At 31.7% G+C, this 16707-nt stretch overlaps 1 protein-coding gene across 3 annotated transcripts in view; it reads left to right on the top strand.

The window, feature by feature from the left end:
- Positions 1 to 14781, top strand: part of LOC145322027 (uncharacterized) — a 14858-nt gene extending 77 nt beyond the window's left edge. Inside the window, exons 1-9 of one of the 3 annotated variants that reach the window (XM_080163767.1) lie at positions 1 to 29; positions 3847 to 3941; positions 6756 to 6835; positions 8016 to 8070; positions 8515 to 8564; positions 8971 to 9012; positions 9639 to 9768; positions 13046 to 13192; positions 13795 to 14781. The exon at positions 1 to 29 is cut by the window's left edge and continues 77 nt beyond it. In XM_080163767.1, the coding sequence (XP_080019893.1) occupies positions 6756 to 6835; positions 8016 to 8070; positions 8515 to 8564; positions 8971 to 9012; positions 9639 to 9768; positions 13046 to 13192; positions 13795 to 13884 (594 nt within the window). In that variant the 5' untranslated portion in view covers positions 1 to 29; positions 3847 to 3941 and the 3' untranslated portion in view covers positions 13885 to 14781. The remainder of the gene's footprint in view (positions 30 to 3846; positions 3942 to 6755; positions 6836 to 8015; positions 8071 to 8514; positions 8565 to 8970; positions 9013 to 9638; positions 9769 to 13045; positions 13193 to 13794) is intronic. The other 2 variants (XM_080163768.1, XM_080163769.1) reach the window with 2 other exon arrangements.
- The last annotated feature ends 1926 nt before the right edge of the window (positions 14782 to 16707 follow it).

Genomic DNA, 16707 nt, shown 5'->3' with positions numbered 1-16707 from the left:
ACAACTTCATCAAAAATAGAATAATAAAGGTAAATATTGCTAGTTTTTTTGTATGAATATAGTACCTTAAAAAATCGTCGTCTGGGAGATGATAGGTTCGAGTCTCGGCCCGACACCATGTCATAACTGAAGACGTTAAAAATACTTCCTACTACTGCTATGTCCTGTGCGCAACATAAATAGTTAGAGTAGGGGGAATACCATGCACAGTTAGGACTTCTCAGACAAAGGTCTTGCAATCAAAGGGTTGGTTGTCTGTTGGATGTTACTTAACCTAATATCCAACGGTGGGCGTTAGCTTATTTCATCCCATAACAAGCGGATGATGCCCTTGGGTTCTTTAGATGATCACTTTTTCACCTTAAAAAAAGACTATTTGTCTCCAGCTTTTAAACTGATAATATAACAGTATGATAGTTTACTGCTCTAGAATTTTGATACTTAATTATTTCTTCGCTACTGAGGGCCATATATTTGGTTTTGTTGGAGAGAGGGGGGGGGGATAGCATTAGAATAAAATCGCCTTTCGGTGCTTTCCCCCAAAGTGCCTAATGAGCACAGAACCCTATATAAAACAAAATATTTTTCTTCCTTATACTTAACCTCTGCCTAGTTCCATAAACCCTTGGGGCTATTCCTAACCAATATAACCTTACATAACCTGACCAAAAGTAAACTCAACACACGAAAAACTATCACCCCCTTATTTTCATATTTTGACGAAGCCCAATCTGTCCCACTTTTGAGCAAGACGATTCCCTTTTCTCCCATCTCTTTTGAAGAGATTTTCTTCCCCCCCTTCCCTTTTTCTTTTCCCTTTATATGACGTCATATAGGAATCGTCTTGCTCAAAAGTGGGACAGATTGGGATTCATCTCATATTTTCATTAAGAGTGGGGTGAGGATTTTATTTGCTCGACTAGACACTTATTTAAGAATCAAGGAAAAAGAAGATTTAAAGCTGAACAGTACAATTGAGTAACTCAGTTAATTAAAGGAGTTTCAAGAAGTCACTAATTGGATCATTTTATAAACTATTTAATTTTAAATTGTATTGCAATTTGCAAACTTTAGTAAAAACTTAAACAACATTAAAAATGAAGTTTTTAGACAACAAGGATGACACCATCCATGAAAGCAAAGCCCTAAAATTAGACTGTAATTTTGTTGGATGGGTTGTAAAAAAAAATTCAAATTAGTCCTTCCTCACCCCTCCATAATCAAGTTTTTTTTGCTTCATTGTATTACCTAAGATTTACAAGTATGAATCATGAATTATGCAATAATGATTTACAATTTTTAGTAGAGAAGCTTCTCTATCATTCAAAAAGTCCGTCAGAGTCTGTCAGTCTATTTGCAAAAAACGAATATTTGCTGCTATTTTAGATATACAGATGATTTTTCGGGTATTAATTTTCCCGATCTCACTTGGTCCGTAATGATCTACAGGACATCAAATTCATGTAGGAAAATTGTGTTTTTCTCTTTTGCTATTTGAAATAGAAGACGCATTTTTTGGGGGAAATTTAGGTGACCAATGCACCCCTAAATTTTGTTTTAAGATTCTTGTGAAGCAACAATACTTACTATGCTCGTCTGTTTGTCTGTTATGTTATTTCCTTTACTGTTCATTTTCTCACATTTGCTACTTTTGAATGCTGTCATCCTTGTTTATTAGATAAGCCATTATATAATCTTTCCTTAAGGACGAGACTGTTCGTGATTTACTCAGATAAAATCTTGATAATTATTATAAAAACCAAATTACAATCAACTTTGTAACTCAATTTGTCCATCATTTTGTCTGTGAGTAAGATTTTAATTATGTTTTATGTTATTTATCCACATCGCTACGTGTGTAAAGTGTAATCCTTGTTAATATAGGTTGATTGTCTTCAAACTACATAGTATAAATTATGTAATAGATTTATTATTATTTACATCTTTTTATAAAAAACTTTTGAGACGAATTTTTTTATTTTTTAAACGACTGATTAAGGAAAAAAGATCTAATTATGTAGTGTTATTTGAATTCAAGGAAAATTTAAATTTACTGTATATGATAAAGAAAAGTTCTGTATAATTGATTACTCAATGCCATATTTGTTTGAATCCCTTAAAATGCATTGTGGGCACAGTAACCCCCCCCCCCCCCAACAAGTTAAAAATAAGGGGATAGAGGGGGATGATTTTTTCCTTTGTTTGTATATTACTTTAGTATATTAGCTTATATTGGATACTGTGTAGCCCCACAGTGTTAGAACCCTCAGTTAAAGGCCCTAAAAATTTCCCCCACTCTTTAATTTTCATTTTAATTTAAAAAATAAGTGGGGTAGTTTCTCTTATACCTTAATGTTAGGTTCTATTCATAAGAAGGGATTAAATTGAATAACTGCCATACTCCCATATAAAAGATATAAAAGCAACTTAACTTTCTAAGTAGAAGTCAACAAAATGATCTTAAAAGTATTCATATGCAAAGCACAAAATAAATAAATTAGGTTATAAAATAAATACAAATATGGTTGAATTAGATACCCAATATTTGTATTTTTAAAAACACACTTATACAAAATGAATGATATAGAGTTGAAAACAACAAGAAAGTTGTCATTTCATATAGCAAATTATTATCAAATAAAAATCAAACCTTTGATTGCACGACCTTTGTTTAGAGTTTTAACCGTCTCAGACTTTGGGCACTGGAACCAATGCCCAATCTCTCAGTTTTGTTAATTTTAAATACTTTTGCACTAGCGCATATAATGCCGCCAAATAATATTCTACTAGCAGACGAATAAAATCAGCACAAATATTATGAACAAAATTAAAAACAAGATTATTTTGGTTGGTTCTTAAAACAGTTTTTTTTCTTAATACTCGTGAATACCAATATAAATCTGAATATGATGGTATATATTGAGTGCTTTCATACAGGGAGGGAGGGGACATTGATATAATTATTACAATAGTCACCAAAGTTTTATAATAACGTTTTCTTATTCTTTTGCCTAGCTTCTTTGGGGGCTATCAGTGACCGTTAGTTAATTAAGAGAAGTGTCTAAACGTTTCAACCACTATTTTTAATCTACAGAATAGGTAATTTTTTGTCTCATCATTGGGAATGAATATCAATTTATCGGCCATTGTCTTCTTCCTTTAGATTCCTGGGTGTCATATCTTTGTTTATTCACGTACACAAATATGCATTATAAAACTAGAATAAAATGTTAAGAAATAGATTTGATAATAGTTCAGAGTCACAAGATGGTTCAGAAGAAAATAAAATAGGTTTCAATCCTATTATACAAAGTAGTAAGATTTTTTTGTCTGAAGCTTAAGATTTCGAAAACTGTTGAACTGATGAAGTTCCCCATTTTAGGGAAGCTTCACATAGATCCCAGAATGGTTTCAAGCTATTTTATTTATTAATCTAAGTCTTAGAATGAGTCTAGGCTATTTTTTTGTCCTTCCACACCTCTTGAAAAGTCCCTAGATGCCAAGGGCGCAGCTGCTGATATTTATATAATTCATGTAGTTTTCAGGAAGGGAGGGGACATTGGACTGTAAACTTCACTGGTAACCACAGTTTTATAACCACGTTATCTTGAGATATCTTAGAACTATATGTCACCGTTATTGTCCATACAAAGATTTGACACTGAAAGTATGAACCAATAGATTTTGATTTCTAAAAATACACAAACTTTTTAAGTCAGCGACCGGGAAATCGAGTTTAAACTTTGGGTAATAGTATTATTTACAGTCTAATGTCCTATCCTTCTCTGTCCAAAAGACTTTAATTTTATTCTTCGCTTTTAATATCTGATATTGATCTTGTTTTAGAAAGCTCGACAACTGATGAAGTAAACCCTGTAGAACAATCTAAACCCCAAGAAACTTCACAAAATTATCTACAAAATTGCAAAGATAAAGAAAGGGTAAGCAAAAAGCTTATTTTCTTTAGAGCTGGATCTTTAAATCATTTCAATGGTGCGCCAAATCGGGGTGAGCCAACTTTCCACCAATGAGAGCACAGCATTTTACGAAATGCCGCGCTGTGATTGGCTGAAATTCGGAGCACCCCGATTTGGCGCACCATTGAAATGATTTAAAGATCCAGCTCAGGGATCTTAGAATATCTCGATAAGATAATGGAGGATAAATTGATATCCAACCCCGATGATGATAAACAAATTGGAAGAATTAAATTATTGGTTGGACAAATTTTCACTTTTGAACTATTTAACCTAAATTCTACAAAAGAACCCAAAGTTTTTGAGCCATCGAATAAGAAAAAATGGTTTAAAATTTTGGATACTAATTTAAATGTAATTTGAATCCCAATATTCACCTCATTTTCTCCCTTTTTTTCATAATATTCCAAAAATTTTATTTTTATTTATGAGTCTAAACAACCATTGCAGCATTTTCTACTAAAATATTTATGCAGTCATTTTATGTATAAATTCTGTGTAACAGATTAAGATCTTTATTTAAATGCAATTTTTTAATGTAAATGGTTTCCAAAGAATCAAAGTTCCTTCATTTTTTACTAAACGGTTTTGAAAATAGCAATACCTGATGAAAATATAATAACAGTTCTACAGCTCATAAATCCTTTGGATAACAGCTGAAGTCGCAGTCAAATCAGTTATCATATCAACAGATCTATAGTATAGATTTATATACAAATAATAACCTCCCTCCCGTTTTCAATGACCTTTATCGTCTGCTACTTAGCTGTGTTAATATAACTGACACCATTGTTTAAATTTTAAGGACCATATTGAGAGTCGGCACAAGGACACTGCGATGGGGAGATACAGTCATTTAGCCCCTTCCCCCTCTAGTGTTTTACTCTAATATCTTATCTTGGTATCCCCCCTTCCCTCCAGTGCCCCTAGACAAGGACTCTAGGGGCGTAGTATGTAAAATGGTAAAACTTTGAGAAAAAAAAACTAACTGTTTCCAATTTACATACATACATTGAGTGTAGATAGTTTTGCTTGTAAATGTAAACGATCTTTTTTTGCATCAAAAATTCGTGCCATGTTTTAAAACCAACGTTTTAGTACATCAGCTTTGCTGTGCATTTTTATTAAGATAATAATTTGGGAGTGGGCTGGTTATGATTCATTCACTCCATTTCCTCATTACTTGTAGCTATGCTACTCTATACAATACTAGCTACTAGGGGCTCTGTATTCGAAGGGAAGGGAGGTAGCACTGAAATAGCCTAAATCCATCCAATGCCTTCATTTTAAAAATAAATAGCGCGAAAGCATCCAAGAACCTTTGTAACTTAAAATGGATAACTCAATCAAACAGCGAGATTTGAATAGACAGCATAAAACCCTACTAGTACTACTTTATCAAATAGGAAAGCTTTGTATGTAGTGTAGTGCAGTTATTTTATCCTATTACAAACTTTCATTCAAGAACTGCCGTTCATGTATTATTCTTCATTTAAATGGATGTAGATTATGCGTGGATATAATGACTGGGGGAAAATTGTCGTCAATTTAGGTTGCTGACATGGAACTCCTTTATTGGCCAGTTCGTTCATAAGTAGGATGGGAGGGGATAGGGAAAAGGGGTTGAAGGGGGGATCCTTATTTTAGCCCGCTGCGAGTTTCACTTGATTAGGGAACATGAAAGTATTTTGTAAGATCTAAGTTTTAATGTATTCATTTTCATTGGTTGACTTTCCTGAAATAAAAAAACATCCAAGCATTATCAAAATTTATGATTAAAGTTTTAAAAGTTTGTATAGAAGCCTTATGCTATATTTTCTATTTACTTTTTACACAATTATTTTAAGTTACTTTTTTCTTTTTGCATTGTTGAAGATAAGTCGACCATTTAAAACGGTTGAGTACTTTGATATCAAGATAAAGGCAGAAAAAAATGTATAACAAAATATAAAAAATCTTAATTTGTTGATAGTATGACAGTATTTTATGTATTTGATAAAATACCAGTCGAACGTTCAATTGATTAGCAAAGCTACACCATAATTCGAAATGTCAATCTGGATGTCAGAAACAATTTTGGGAAGGCGCTATTGATTCGGCAATTCTATTTATGAAAGACGGTACCAATTTTTTGTGAACATTCCCCACACCAATCAGCATCAAGTACATAATTTATCTGGTAAATGCAAAATGTCCAAACATTTGCACCATTTTTGTGATCCGCTACTTTTGTAATTAGTCATCCCTGTTTTATGTTACCTTATCTTGGAACATAACAATTGGCACTTGAACTGAAAATTAAGAAATATGCTATGGTAGTTTGGATAACACATGTTCTTGTTTATCTTGTTGCTTAATTAAGAATAAGAAAATGCACAAATAAACAGTAATTAAATAAGCACAAAAAGTAGCTCTATAACTGTATATTACTCTACTCTAGTTCTCTTTAAAGTGGAGCTTCTTATAGGTTCCGTAAAATTGCATCAACTATACTTGGTACCTTAAGCCTGTATAGGAGTGGCTATATATATCCATACAAATGGCTACGACAATAGAGACCTATAGTAGAACTTGTGGAAGAGGAAAAATATTATTGGGGAGGGGGGGGGAGGAGAAATTTTTTTAATAGTTATAAAATAGTTATAAACTTTTCCAGGACCTATTATAAGCTACATTGTAAAGGAGAACTAAATCGGTTCAGCAGTTAACAAGATCCTCCGGTACAGACAGCCACACGTATAGACATCCTGTTACTTTATTATAAGGATTGCTTTTTAGATGATGTCAGAAACAAATGGGACAAAACCTCACACTTCGGTGACTGTTAGTACAGACCCCAACCAGCATCTAGAAATTAGGTAAACACGTAGACAATTTTTTATAAAATAAAATAAAATAATATACTAATACCAGTTTTGTTAGCCCCGAGGAACAATGGTATAATAGCTCGTTATTTTAAGTAACTATTTGTAATATGCATTTAAGTTGTTAGTTAAACTCTATGGAACAACGTATTCAAGATCCTAAATTTTTGCAATTTTCAAATATTACTCAACATCCTTTTAAAATAGAATGGTAAAATTACAATATTCATGTGTTTTTGATTAAAAATAAATTCTTAAAATGAATCCGGAAAATATATTTTGATTAATTAATATTACAACGTATGTACAGGGTGTTTTTTTTTAATAAGACAAAAGTATTGCTTAAAATAACCCACTTGCCATTGACAGAAATTAATAATCTATATCTTAATTTCTTCATTGGGTTGGGTAGTTTTGTATAAGAAAAAAATACTTGGCGATTTTCAACAAATTATGCCTTAAAAACCGGTTGATCCAAAGTACCTATTTTTGGAAGATTTTTGGATCATGACCAATTTTAAGGGTGTGCTAAAATGCGTATATTTTTAAAATTCAAATTGCGCGGCTTGTGTTAATAGTAGAAAAATGTTATGCATATCATTAGAATCGTCATAAACTCTAGTTTTTGGGTGTGTAAGAAATATTCCTGGGCTACATATAGTTTTGGAGCTACGTGGTAAAATGTCTCAACTTACTTAAAACTTTTCAACCGTTCTCATATTTCCAACGTAGCTTCTATACTACAAATAGCATGAATATAACACATATATTTCCAAAAACTAGAGTTTATGACAATTCTAACTGTATGCATCAAATTTTTCTACTATTAACACAAGCCGCGCAATTTGATTTTTAAAAATGCACGCATTTTAGCACACCCTTTAAATTGGTCATGATTCAAAAATCTTTCAAAAATAGGTACTTTGTAAAAACCGGTTTTTAAGGCATAATTTGCTGAAAATCGCCAAGTATTTTTTTATACATAACTCCCCAACCCAATGAAGAAATTAAGATATAGATTATCAATTTCTGTCAATGGCAAGTGGGTTAAATTAAGCAATACTTTTGTCTTATTAAAAAAAACACCCTGTATATTAAATTTTTGATACAAATATTATATTTCAGATTAAATATTGGATATTTCAAGACCCCAAATTAAAATATTATATTTCAGATTAAATATTGGATATTTCAAGACCCCAAATGGAATTGTAAAATTAATACAATTGGTAAGTGTTATGGCATAGCTACTGTTTAATCAGGGACAATGAACCAGGATTCTGACTTACAATTCTTAGTGAAAATCTCCCCACTACCCACTTCATCCCCCCCCCCTTTTCTTACCCACTTACCTCCAGTTACAGAACAAAGCAAGTTTCACGCCAACATTAATATTAAAATTTTCAGCAATTTCAAATGGAATTAATTTGCTGATTCACGGCCTCTGCTGTATACCTACTCTATTTAACCAATTCAATGAAGAAATTAAAAAAAATAAATAACGATACTTTGCCAAAAAGTACTTATCAAACCTTGAAACCCCCACAGCCATATTTTTGAAAAGAGTGAAAATGAGAGGGAGGGAAGCTTATCCCTTTGAGGATAACCAGTACCCAATTTAACCTAACCTAACCTGACATTTATGGCATCAAAATAAAATAAAAACTTTTTAGATCTTTGGAGTGATATGTATGGCCTGTTCTGCCCCCGCACAAGGAGTAGGGTAAGTTTAGCTTTTCTGTCAAGTTGGGAATCCTCTTAGGCTCTTTCTGGGGGTCATATTCCCTAATAACATCTAAGAGTGTAGGAAAGTTGAAGTAATACCAGTTATTTTTTTTTCTTCAAAATTTAATTGTATCCTTTAGATTTTGATAAACTTTTAACCTACAATTTACCCTCTCAAAACCTCCCCCCCCCCCCCCCATCCAAATAAATCTTGGACGTCCTTGTACAATGTGCATGCCCAACCTAAAAGTCTAAAACGTTATAAAAGTTGTTATTTTCAGCGAAGCTTTCAACTGCTTTTACTTTTTTGGGGGTCAATGGGATGATATTCTTCTTCCAATACAAAAAGATCGTTAAAATGCATGATTTCCATATTCCATAAGAAAGATTTTGTTTTAATTTAGGTGGTTGATTGATCTCGGATATGTTAGGATCTATACTAATATGTAATTTAAAAAAAAATGTAGAATAGGATTTAATTATAGAAAAAACACTTTAGCTAAATTAAAATCACATTATGAGCTTGATCAATATATTTTAATTATTATGTAGTTAGGCGCCTGCACAATACCAAACAAGGGGAGCGCTAAGCGCTCTGATATTTCAATTTTCAATAGATAGTTTTGGTTAAAAATAATTCATTTTAGAGAATTAAATACAAATCTTTAAGAAGGGGGGTAATAACATTATCTGTAAAAATTACAAATCAAATATTTTAATTAGATTAAATTAGATAGTTTTACACACACAAAAATAAGGACTATAGAAAGAAAGCAAAGTAGTGGGTTTATTCGTATTTTCACAGTAGCTTATGATACATTATTTTAAGTTAGGTAATTGTAAGAAAAGCTATTGTGAAAATTCAAAACCTGCTACTTTGTTTTCTTTCCATGATCCAAAAAGAATGTTATAGCTGTAATTAAGAATATCTGAAATGCACAGTAATTAAAACAATAGTTGCACTTGTACAATCAATCTACACGTAATAACAAACATTCAAACTAATTAGCTGGTTAGTTTTCTCTTGCAACTTTAAATTCAAAAATGATCATTATATATTTGTTTAATTTAGTGTGAAATATAGTAATATTACGAGTGGACTGGGGCACAACCATTGGTTTCTCTTTGTGGTTGTCACCTCCTTCATCATTACTCTCATATGGGTCTTCTATTATCTCCTTCAGATCAGAGAGTTTATTAAGGTGAGTGCAAGATAACCCGGAGCTGAGTCGTGTGCAGATATTTACTGGGGGAGGGGGGGAAGAGGGGAGACAGGCAGACGTCTAATCTTTTTAAGTGGAGTAAAATGAGGGGTTTTAAAGATTTCGGGATGTAAATCTAATGTATTTTTAAAAATTTTAAGGGGGGTAAAAAAACACCTCTTTACCCCCATCCATATTCGTCAATGAAGGCCATATTAATTTTTATTTCAAGGGCGGTGTTAACACCCCTCTACATTCCCTTACCGCATGCTTGTGATCTAAATGAAAGGATGCACCATTAGACCGAATCTTAATAGTGAAGTGCATGATTACGCGTTCACGCGTACTGCAGAAGACCTGCAATGAACTACAAGTGTACAACTTTTCAATCAATAATTTTAATCCACATTTTGTTTGTCATAATTAAGTGTGCACATCAAATTATTGTTCTTTGTCTTATCTCATAAGATCCCAAGGAAATCAAAAGAGTTGACTTGTCCACCAAATGTCGAGTATATTGGTTGTTCAAGTATCGGCTTATACTGCATTATTGTGGTCCTTTTCAAAAGCGAAGTTTTTCTATAATTAGGGTCGGTCCGTACTTCCTTCACAAACGGATAGCTTTTTTAGTTAATTTAGGCATGTTAGAACTGTCATATCGATTTCAAACTTTGCATGGTGATTCCTTTAGTAGTTAGTTACGATTAAGAAAGCGTAGCAACTCTATAATCATTTCAAGAATGTCCGTATGTCCATTTTAAAACATGTTGATTTTTTTACTTTTTTAACAACAATTTTTTTGTGATCTAATCATCCGATTGATCTGATTTGTGTTATGTTTATTCCTGGGACAACAAAGTATAATGTTTCAAGCAAAGCAACTCTATAATAAAGTCCTAAAAATGTAAGTATGTCCGTAAACATTATCCTGTATCAAGCAGTTTTTTAAACAAATTTACACATACAATTTTGCTTCAACTCTTATACATTTATATTCTGATTATTCAGTTCTGACACTATATAAGTGTTAATGTCCGTTTGTCCTACAGTTTCAGTGCTTCGCTTTTATGGATATTGTCATCCTTGTTTAATTCAGAGTTTTAAATGTAAATAAAATAGTTGGTTGACCGGTGGGTATCTGTGTGTATCAATGTGTTTCCTGATTAAATTTTTGTCTAAAGAAATATAATTTGTAGTCGTTAATGTATCTCTGTAAACGCCACTGTGTGTGCTGTTCTCAAATGTTTTTTTTATTTAATTACGAACTATGGACATATTCATCCTTTTGATTTAAAATAAATTCATTCTTTTAAGAAATCAAACAACTCCAAAAAAATAAATGATTATATCTTCATTCTCGTAAAAACAGGATTTAAAAACATTAGACATTTTTCAGGATTAACCCCAGTGCAGAGGGAGATAACATAGTGAGATTAAAATTATTCTACTAGCCTTTTCTACGCAATACAAAAGACAAAAATTAGTACAATAGAATTGGGATGAGATTGGAATACTTTTTCTATCCATTGCCCTATTCCTATTAACTCATGTGATTGGTTTTCGTATTTTTAAAGATATGTTTTACATAATTAAGCAAGCTTGTAATAATGAAAAATAGAATGGCGTATAACCTAATTTACATCATATCCTCATACATGTAATGAGCTTACAAAACAGAATTTCTCAGATTAGAATTTGGGTAATTTTCGTTCATTAATCTATCCCAGGGAGGAAGGGAAAATTGGGCTGTTTATTACTTTAGTCTTCAAAGTTTTATGATAACGTTATTCATGAAGGCTTAACAACTTTGGGGACTTTAAACAAATTTTGATTGGTTGGATCAATAATTAAAGTGTCCTAACGTGTCAACCATTAATTGTAATCTAAAGAAGGGGTAATTTCATGTATCATCATTGGGCATATACATCAATGTATCGGTCATTGTCTTATCCCTGTGGTCCCTGGTTCTATCCCTGTGTATTTGTAACCATGAAATTTTGTGTAGAAAATATCATTTTGAGAATGTTCTTTTATCCTAGTTTATTACACCAATAAATTTACCTACAAACAAAGAAGAATAAAGAGCGGGGTAAATAAATGGAAATAGAATATTATACATGGATATTATGACAGGGGAAAAATTTTTGTCATCAATTTAGGTTGCTCACCTGGACAACACTAATTGGTCAGTTTGTTCATTCAGTAGGAGGGTAGTGGATAGGGTAAAGGGGGTGGATAGGGTGATCTTTATTTTAGCCAGCTACAAGTTTCACTTTATAGGAGTACAAAATTATCTGGTGTAAGATCCAAGTAATGATAAATCCATCGGTAAATACAAACGAACATCCTTTAAGATTATTTAAAATTAAGAGCGTATGGTATATAGTTCTTAAAACTATCGCTAGGTAGCTCAAACTAAATTTTTATTTGATTAAAAAAGAGTTATAATAACATATTTCTAGGCTACAGTTTTTGTGTCTATTATTTGTTAACATTTATATTTGGGACATTTAAATTTTTATTTTTTATTTTGTATCTCATCACAATTAAAATTATTCTCATGTCACTTGTAAATATTATATGAATAAAATATGTCACACTCACACTTACTTACTTACTTGTATACTTGATGAAGTTATCTTCACTTCTTTCTATTTTCTGGTAGCCAATTCAAGGCTGTATCCTTGTAACAATTTAACACTATCTCAGTTTGTCTGTACTGAAGGATCTCTTTAACCGGTATAGTTCTCCTTTACAGTGCAAATCACCTGTCTCAAATTTTTTTTTAATTAAAATTGAATTTAAGGCCTCTAGGGGCGTAACCGCTAGATATATATATATATATATACAGACATGCAATCTTTGTCTGAAGCTAAAGATCTTGTGGTATTAGGCTATTTTTCTGACTTGCTCCACCTTCCCCTAGATGATAGGGACGAAGCAACTAGTAGTACATAAGGAAATAGGCCAGAGCAAATTCCACACGTTTGTTGTTGAATGAATTAAAATAAACTTTCGTGGTTTCCCTCGACACATGAACACAGTCGTGCAAAGACACATGAAAAGACACTTCTCCAATGTACTAATAATATTTTTTTCTACTGAAACTTTTTACAGTGTCTATAAAAAGACGCCAAACTGGCCTACCATTTGTTAATTAAAATGTATACTGGCCTGCCATTGGTAATTTAGTTTGTGTATTGGCAATCATTGGTCATTTGTATTGTATGACGTCATTTTTTGTAGGCACTATAAAGAACTTCTTTTCTACTTTCAGGTAAAATTGCCCTTCACCTTCCTGTGGGTTGAGGTGGTGTACACCTTTATCGCCACCATCCTCTACATAATTGCCTTCATTGTCCTTCTGGCTGGGTTTGGTCACTGTGCAGGATTCAGCGCCTGCGATGCCAGGATAACTGCAGGGGTAAGTTTCTTTTCTAGTTTAGCATGATCAGATATCTTATAGGTTAAGACAATGGAGGTTAAATTGATATAAATCTCTAATGTTTATCAACAAAATTACCCCGTCTGTAGATCAAACTTAGTCGAAAAGTTTGTACAATGCTTGTTTGAACCAACCAATCAAAAACCCTAAATTTTAAAGCCAACAAATGAGAAAACGTGTTAAAAACTTCTCATCTGAGTTTTATTTACAGTCTAATGTGTCCTGTATCTACAATTTTGTCTTCTAAATATACTTCTTTGCTGAAAAAGTAAAAGACCAAAATTATTTTTTTTAGATTTAGATATAAGTCTTTGCAAATTTTAATAATCCCTTTTGTTGTTGTTCATTATTTATGTCATCATCTCGAACCCAGACAACTACCTGGTTCCAGTGTTAAAGACCTTTTTCGTCTGCTAGTAAATTTCTTTCTGCTCTTTTGTAAAGACTTGGCTGTTTTAAAATTTCCCGCGCTATTTGCTGATATTCAAACCACAATTAAGCCAGTGGACATCCAGTTATCTAACCCATGCCCCCTCTATTCTTTTACATAAATATCATCTCTAATTGAATGATTATTTCAGTGTTTTGGAATCTTCAACAGTATTGCTTATGGCGTGGGTACTTGGTTGGTCTACGCAGAATACAATGCTACTCCACCAGAATTACAATAATATACCTACACAAATATTACATGATTTGCATTTAAAAAAAAAAATATTTGAATGTTAATTTAACACAAAAATGCTTTTATATGTTATAGTACATTCAAACTATGTTTATTTTTAAATAAGATTAAAATTAGATCTTTTATTTATATTTTTTTTTATAAAACACCAATTAAATATTTTATTCTCAAATATTGCGTCAATATCGAAAAAAAGTAGGTATTATTTTCATTTTTTATTCAATAAAAAAATAATGCACACAAAGTATAATAAAATTTGGATCAGGTAGAGCTCAAGGTAAAATGTTCCTAGGAATGATTATCTCCAAAAAATCTATGATTTTAGCAGTCAAACGGCTGTACGAATGTAATGTTTGCACAAAATTTTAATCAAAAAAGAAGTTCTAAACCTAATCTTGAATAGTTATTGCTCAATAATGAACAGTTATATCGCAGCTCACATAAATGCGCGAAAAAGATTTAATTTTCCCGTGTTTTCTTCAGTCAAGCTTCATTGGGTCTTTGGGTTTGTGGGTCTTCTTATGCCGCTTATGAAAAGGTTGCAGCCTTTAAAATTCATTGATTTTTGGAGATATCGATCCCAGGAACATTTTAGCGTGAAATGCACTAGATCCTAAAGTTCAGTTTTGTATTTTGATTAGCTGAGCTACTAAATATTTGTAGTTTACTTGTTGATTAATATTATTTTTAACTTTATGTATTTTGTTTATATACTAATACCAAAAAAACTTTTCAAGTGGCTGTAAATAATATTTTAAATTGAGTTATTAACTTAAAAATTCTAAAATTGTTACTAACATAAAAAACTAAAATTAGAGTCGTTTGTAAGAAAGCTGTGCAAAATTAAATTAATTTTATAAAATTATCTCTAAGCTAATGTTATTATTAGTAAATGTTATAAAAAAAAAACAATGAGTCATTTCAATTTTGTAATAAATTTGCATTAAACTCTTAGTGCCATATTTTGTAAATTTTAATTATATTTTCTATCATAGGAATAAATATAGTTGTTCAGCATATAGCTTTATAGTTGCGAGGCCACTCTACAAGTTTGCGTCTCAAAAGTTAATTCTACGTTGATCTGATTTTTGGGAAAAGGCATGTAGTCTAAATCTTTTCCCAAAATACAATTTCTCGTTTATTTTAAGGCCCGGCCCAGGACCTCTAAAAGAATGGTCTTAAAAAGGTATGTCTGTATATCAGTCCATTCTTATAGCTAGGGGATTTGTATGCCAGGACACAGAAGGAAATTAATCTTTTTTTTCATCTTAATCAATGAAGTTGCGGTACTATTTTTAAACCCTCCAATCACATAATAAAAATCTTCGAAAATGTATAATAACATACAAAAAAACAGTATAATATCCTATTTTAAGAACACTTATAATTGTGCGACTACCCAGATTCCATCTTTAAAGAGTCTTTATTTTTTAACTTTAAGTGTTAAAAGTGTGCTTGAGTGTGTGTTTTTTTTTGTGTGTGTGTGTGTGTGTGTGTGTGTGTGTGTGTGTGTGTGTGTGTGTATGGGAGACTGTGTGTGTGCTTGATTGTTTGTCTCTCTTAAGAAAACATTTTCACACTTGATAATTATAGGAAGTACCTGGTCATTTTGAATACACGTGTATTACAGCAATCCATATATTATTACTTGGATGTTGCACCAGATTTTCATGTACTCTGATAAATTGATGCTAGAAACTGGATAAAAATACGATTTGCTTATTCACCCCCTTTATCTAATTCCCTCCTACCGGAGGAACAAAATGACCAATAAATGAGGTCACTAGTAGTAAGCAAAATTGACTACAAATTTTCCCCTTCCAATATATCCACTTAAATCTTACATCCATTAAAGTTTTTTCAAGCGATACAGAGATAGGATGTTGGATATGTAGTAATCTCCTCCTTATTTGTATATATAAATGAATAAAAAATCCTTTTAGGACAGGTAAAAATGTAATTGAGGTAGGGGACTAGAAAGAGAAAAAACTTTGTATTTATTTATATAAACCTCTGTTCACACCACTGTTTATTTATCAACATATTTAACCACATTATGGAAGACTGGTTAAGGACGTCCAAGTTTTTATTTTATTTTTGAGGAAAGAAGGGTAAATGACGCGCGAAACGCGTTGAGGAATTTTTTACTCTAATTTTTATCCCTACGTTAAAATTTACTTGATAGTTGCAATAAAATTGCATAAATTTTTTGGGTTTGGTAAAAAACTCATATTTTGACAAATAAAATGCAAAAAAGGAACACAGCAATAGTGTCTGACTGATTATGACGTAACAAAAAAAAATTAGCCAATGAGAGGCCGTTATTGACCAATGGTAAAATTTATAATGGCCTCTCATTGGCTAATTTTTTTTGTTACGTCATAATCAGTCAGACACTATTACTGTGTTCCTAAAACGAACTAATTAACCTTTCAAAATATTCTCATTTACTTTAATAATTAAAAGATCAAGTTACCTAAAGATTTTAGTATGCTTTAACTGTTATGATTTCAACTTTGATAAAAGAAATAGGGTTTAGTAGTTATTAAAAATCTAATTAAGGAAAATTGAAACTATAAAAACATAAATCTTAATTGCAGTTTTTACATTAAAATTATATAATATATGTACTTACAATTTTATAGTTTTAAATTAAAACCCTCCACGACAAATTGAACAAGTTTTTCAGCAAAATATATTTATTAACACCTGTAAAAAAAATAATCACTGACCTAGAAGACTTTATTTGTAGCGTTGCTACTCTGTAAGAACTCCGTCCAGTCGTTATTACTTAAAAACCTATTGGCGC

This window comes from Acartia tonsa, chromosome 6 (genome assembly GCF_053477335.1).
Source record: "Acartia tonsa isolate MP-2025a chromosome 6, ASM5347733v1, whole genome shotgun sequence".
Classification (NCBI taxonomy): Eukaryota; Metazoa; Arthropoda; class Copepoda; order Calanoida; family Acartiidae; genus Acartia; species Acartia tonsa.
This window is presented reverse-complemented; position numbering and strand designations above follow the sequence as displayed.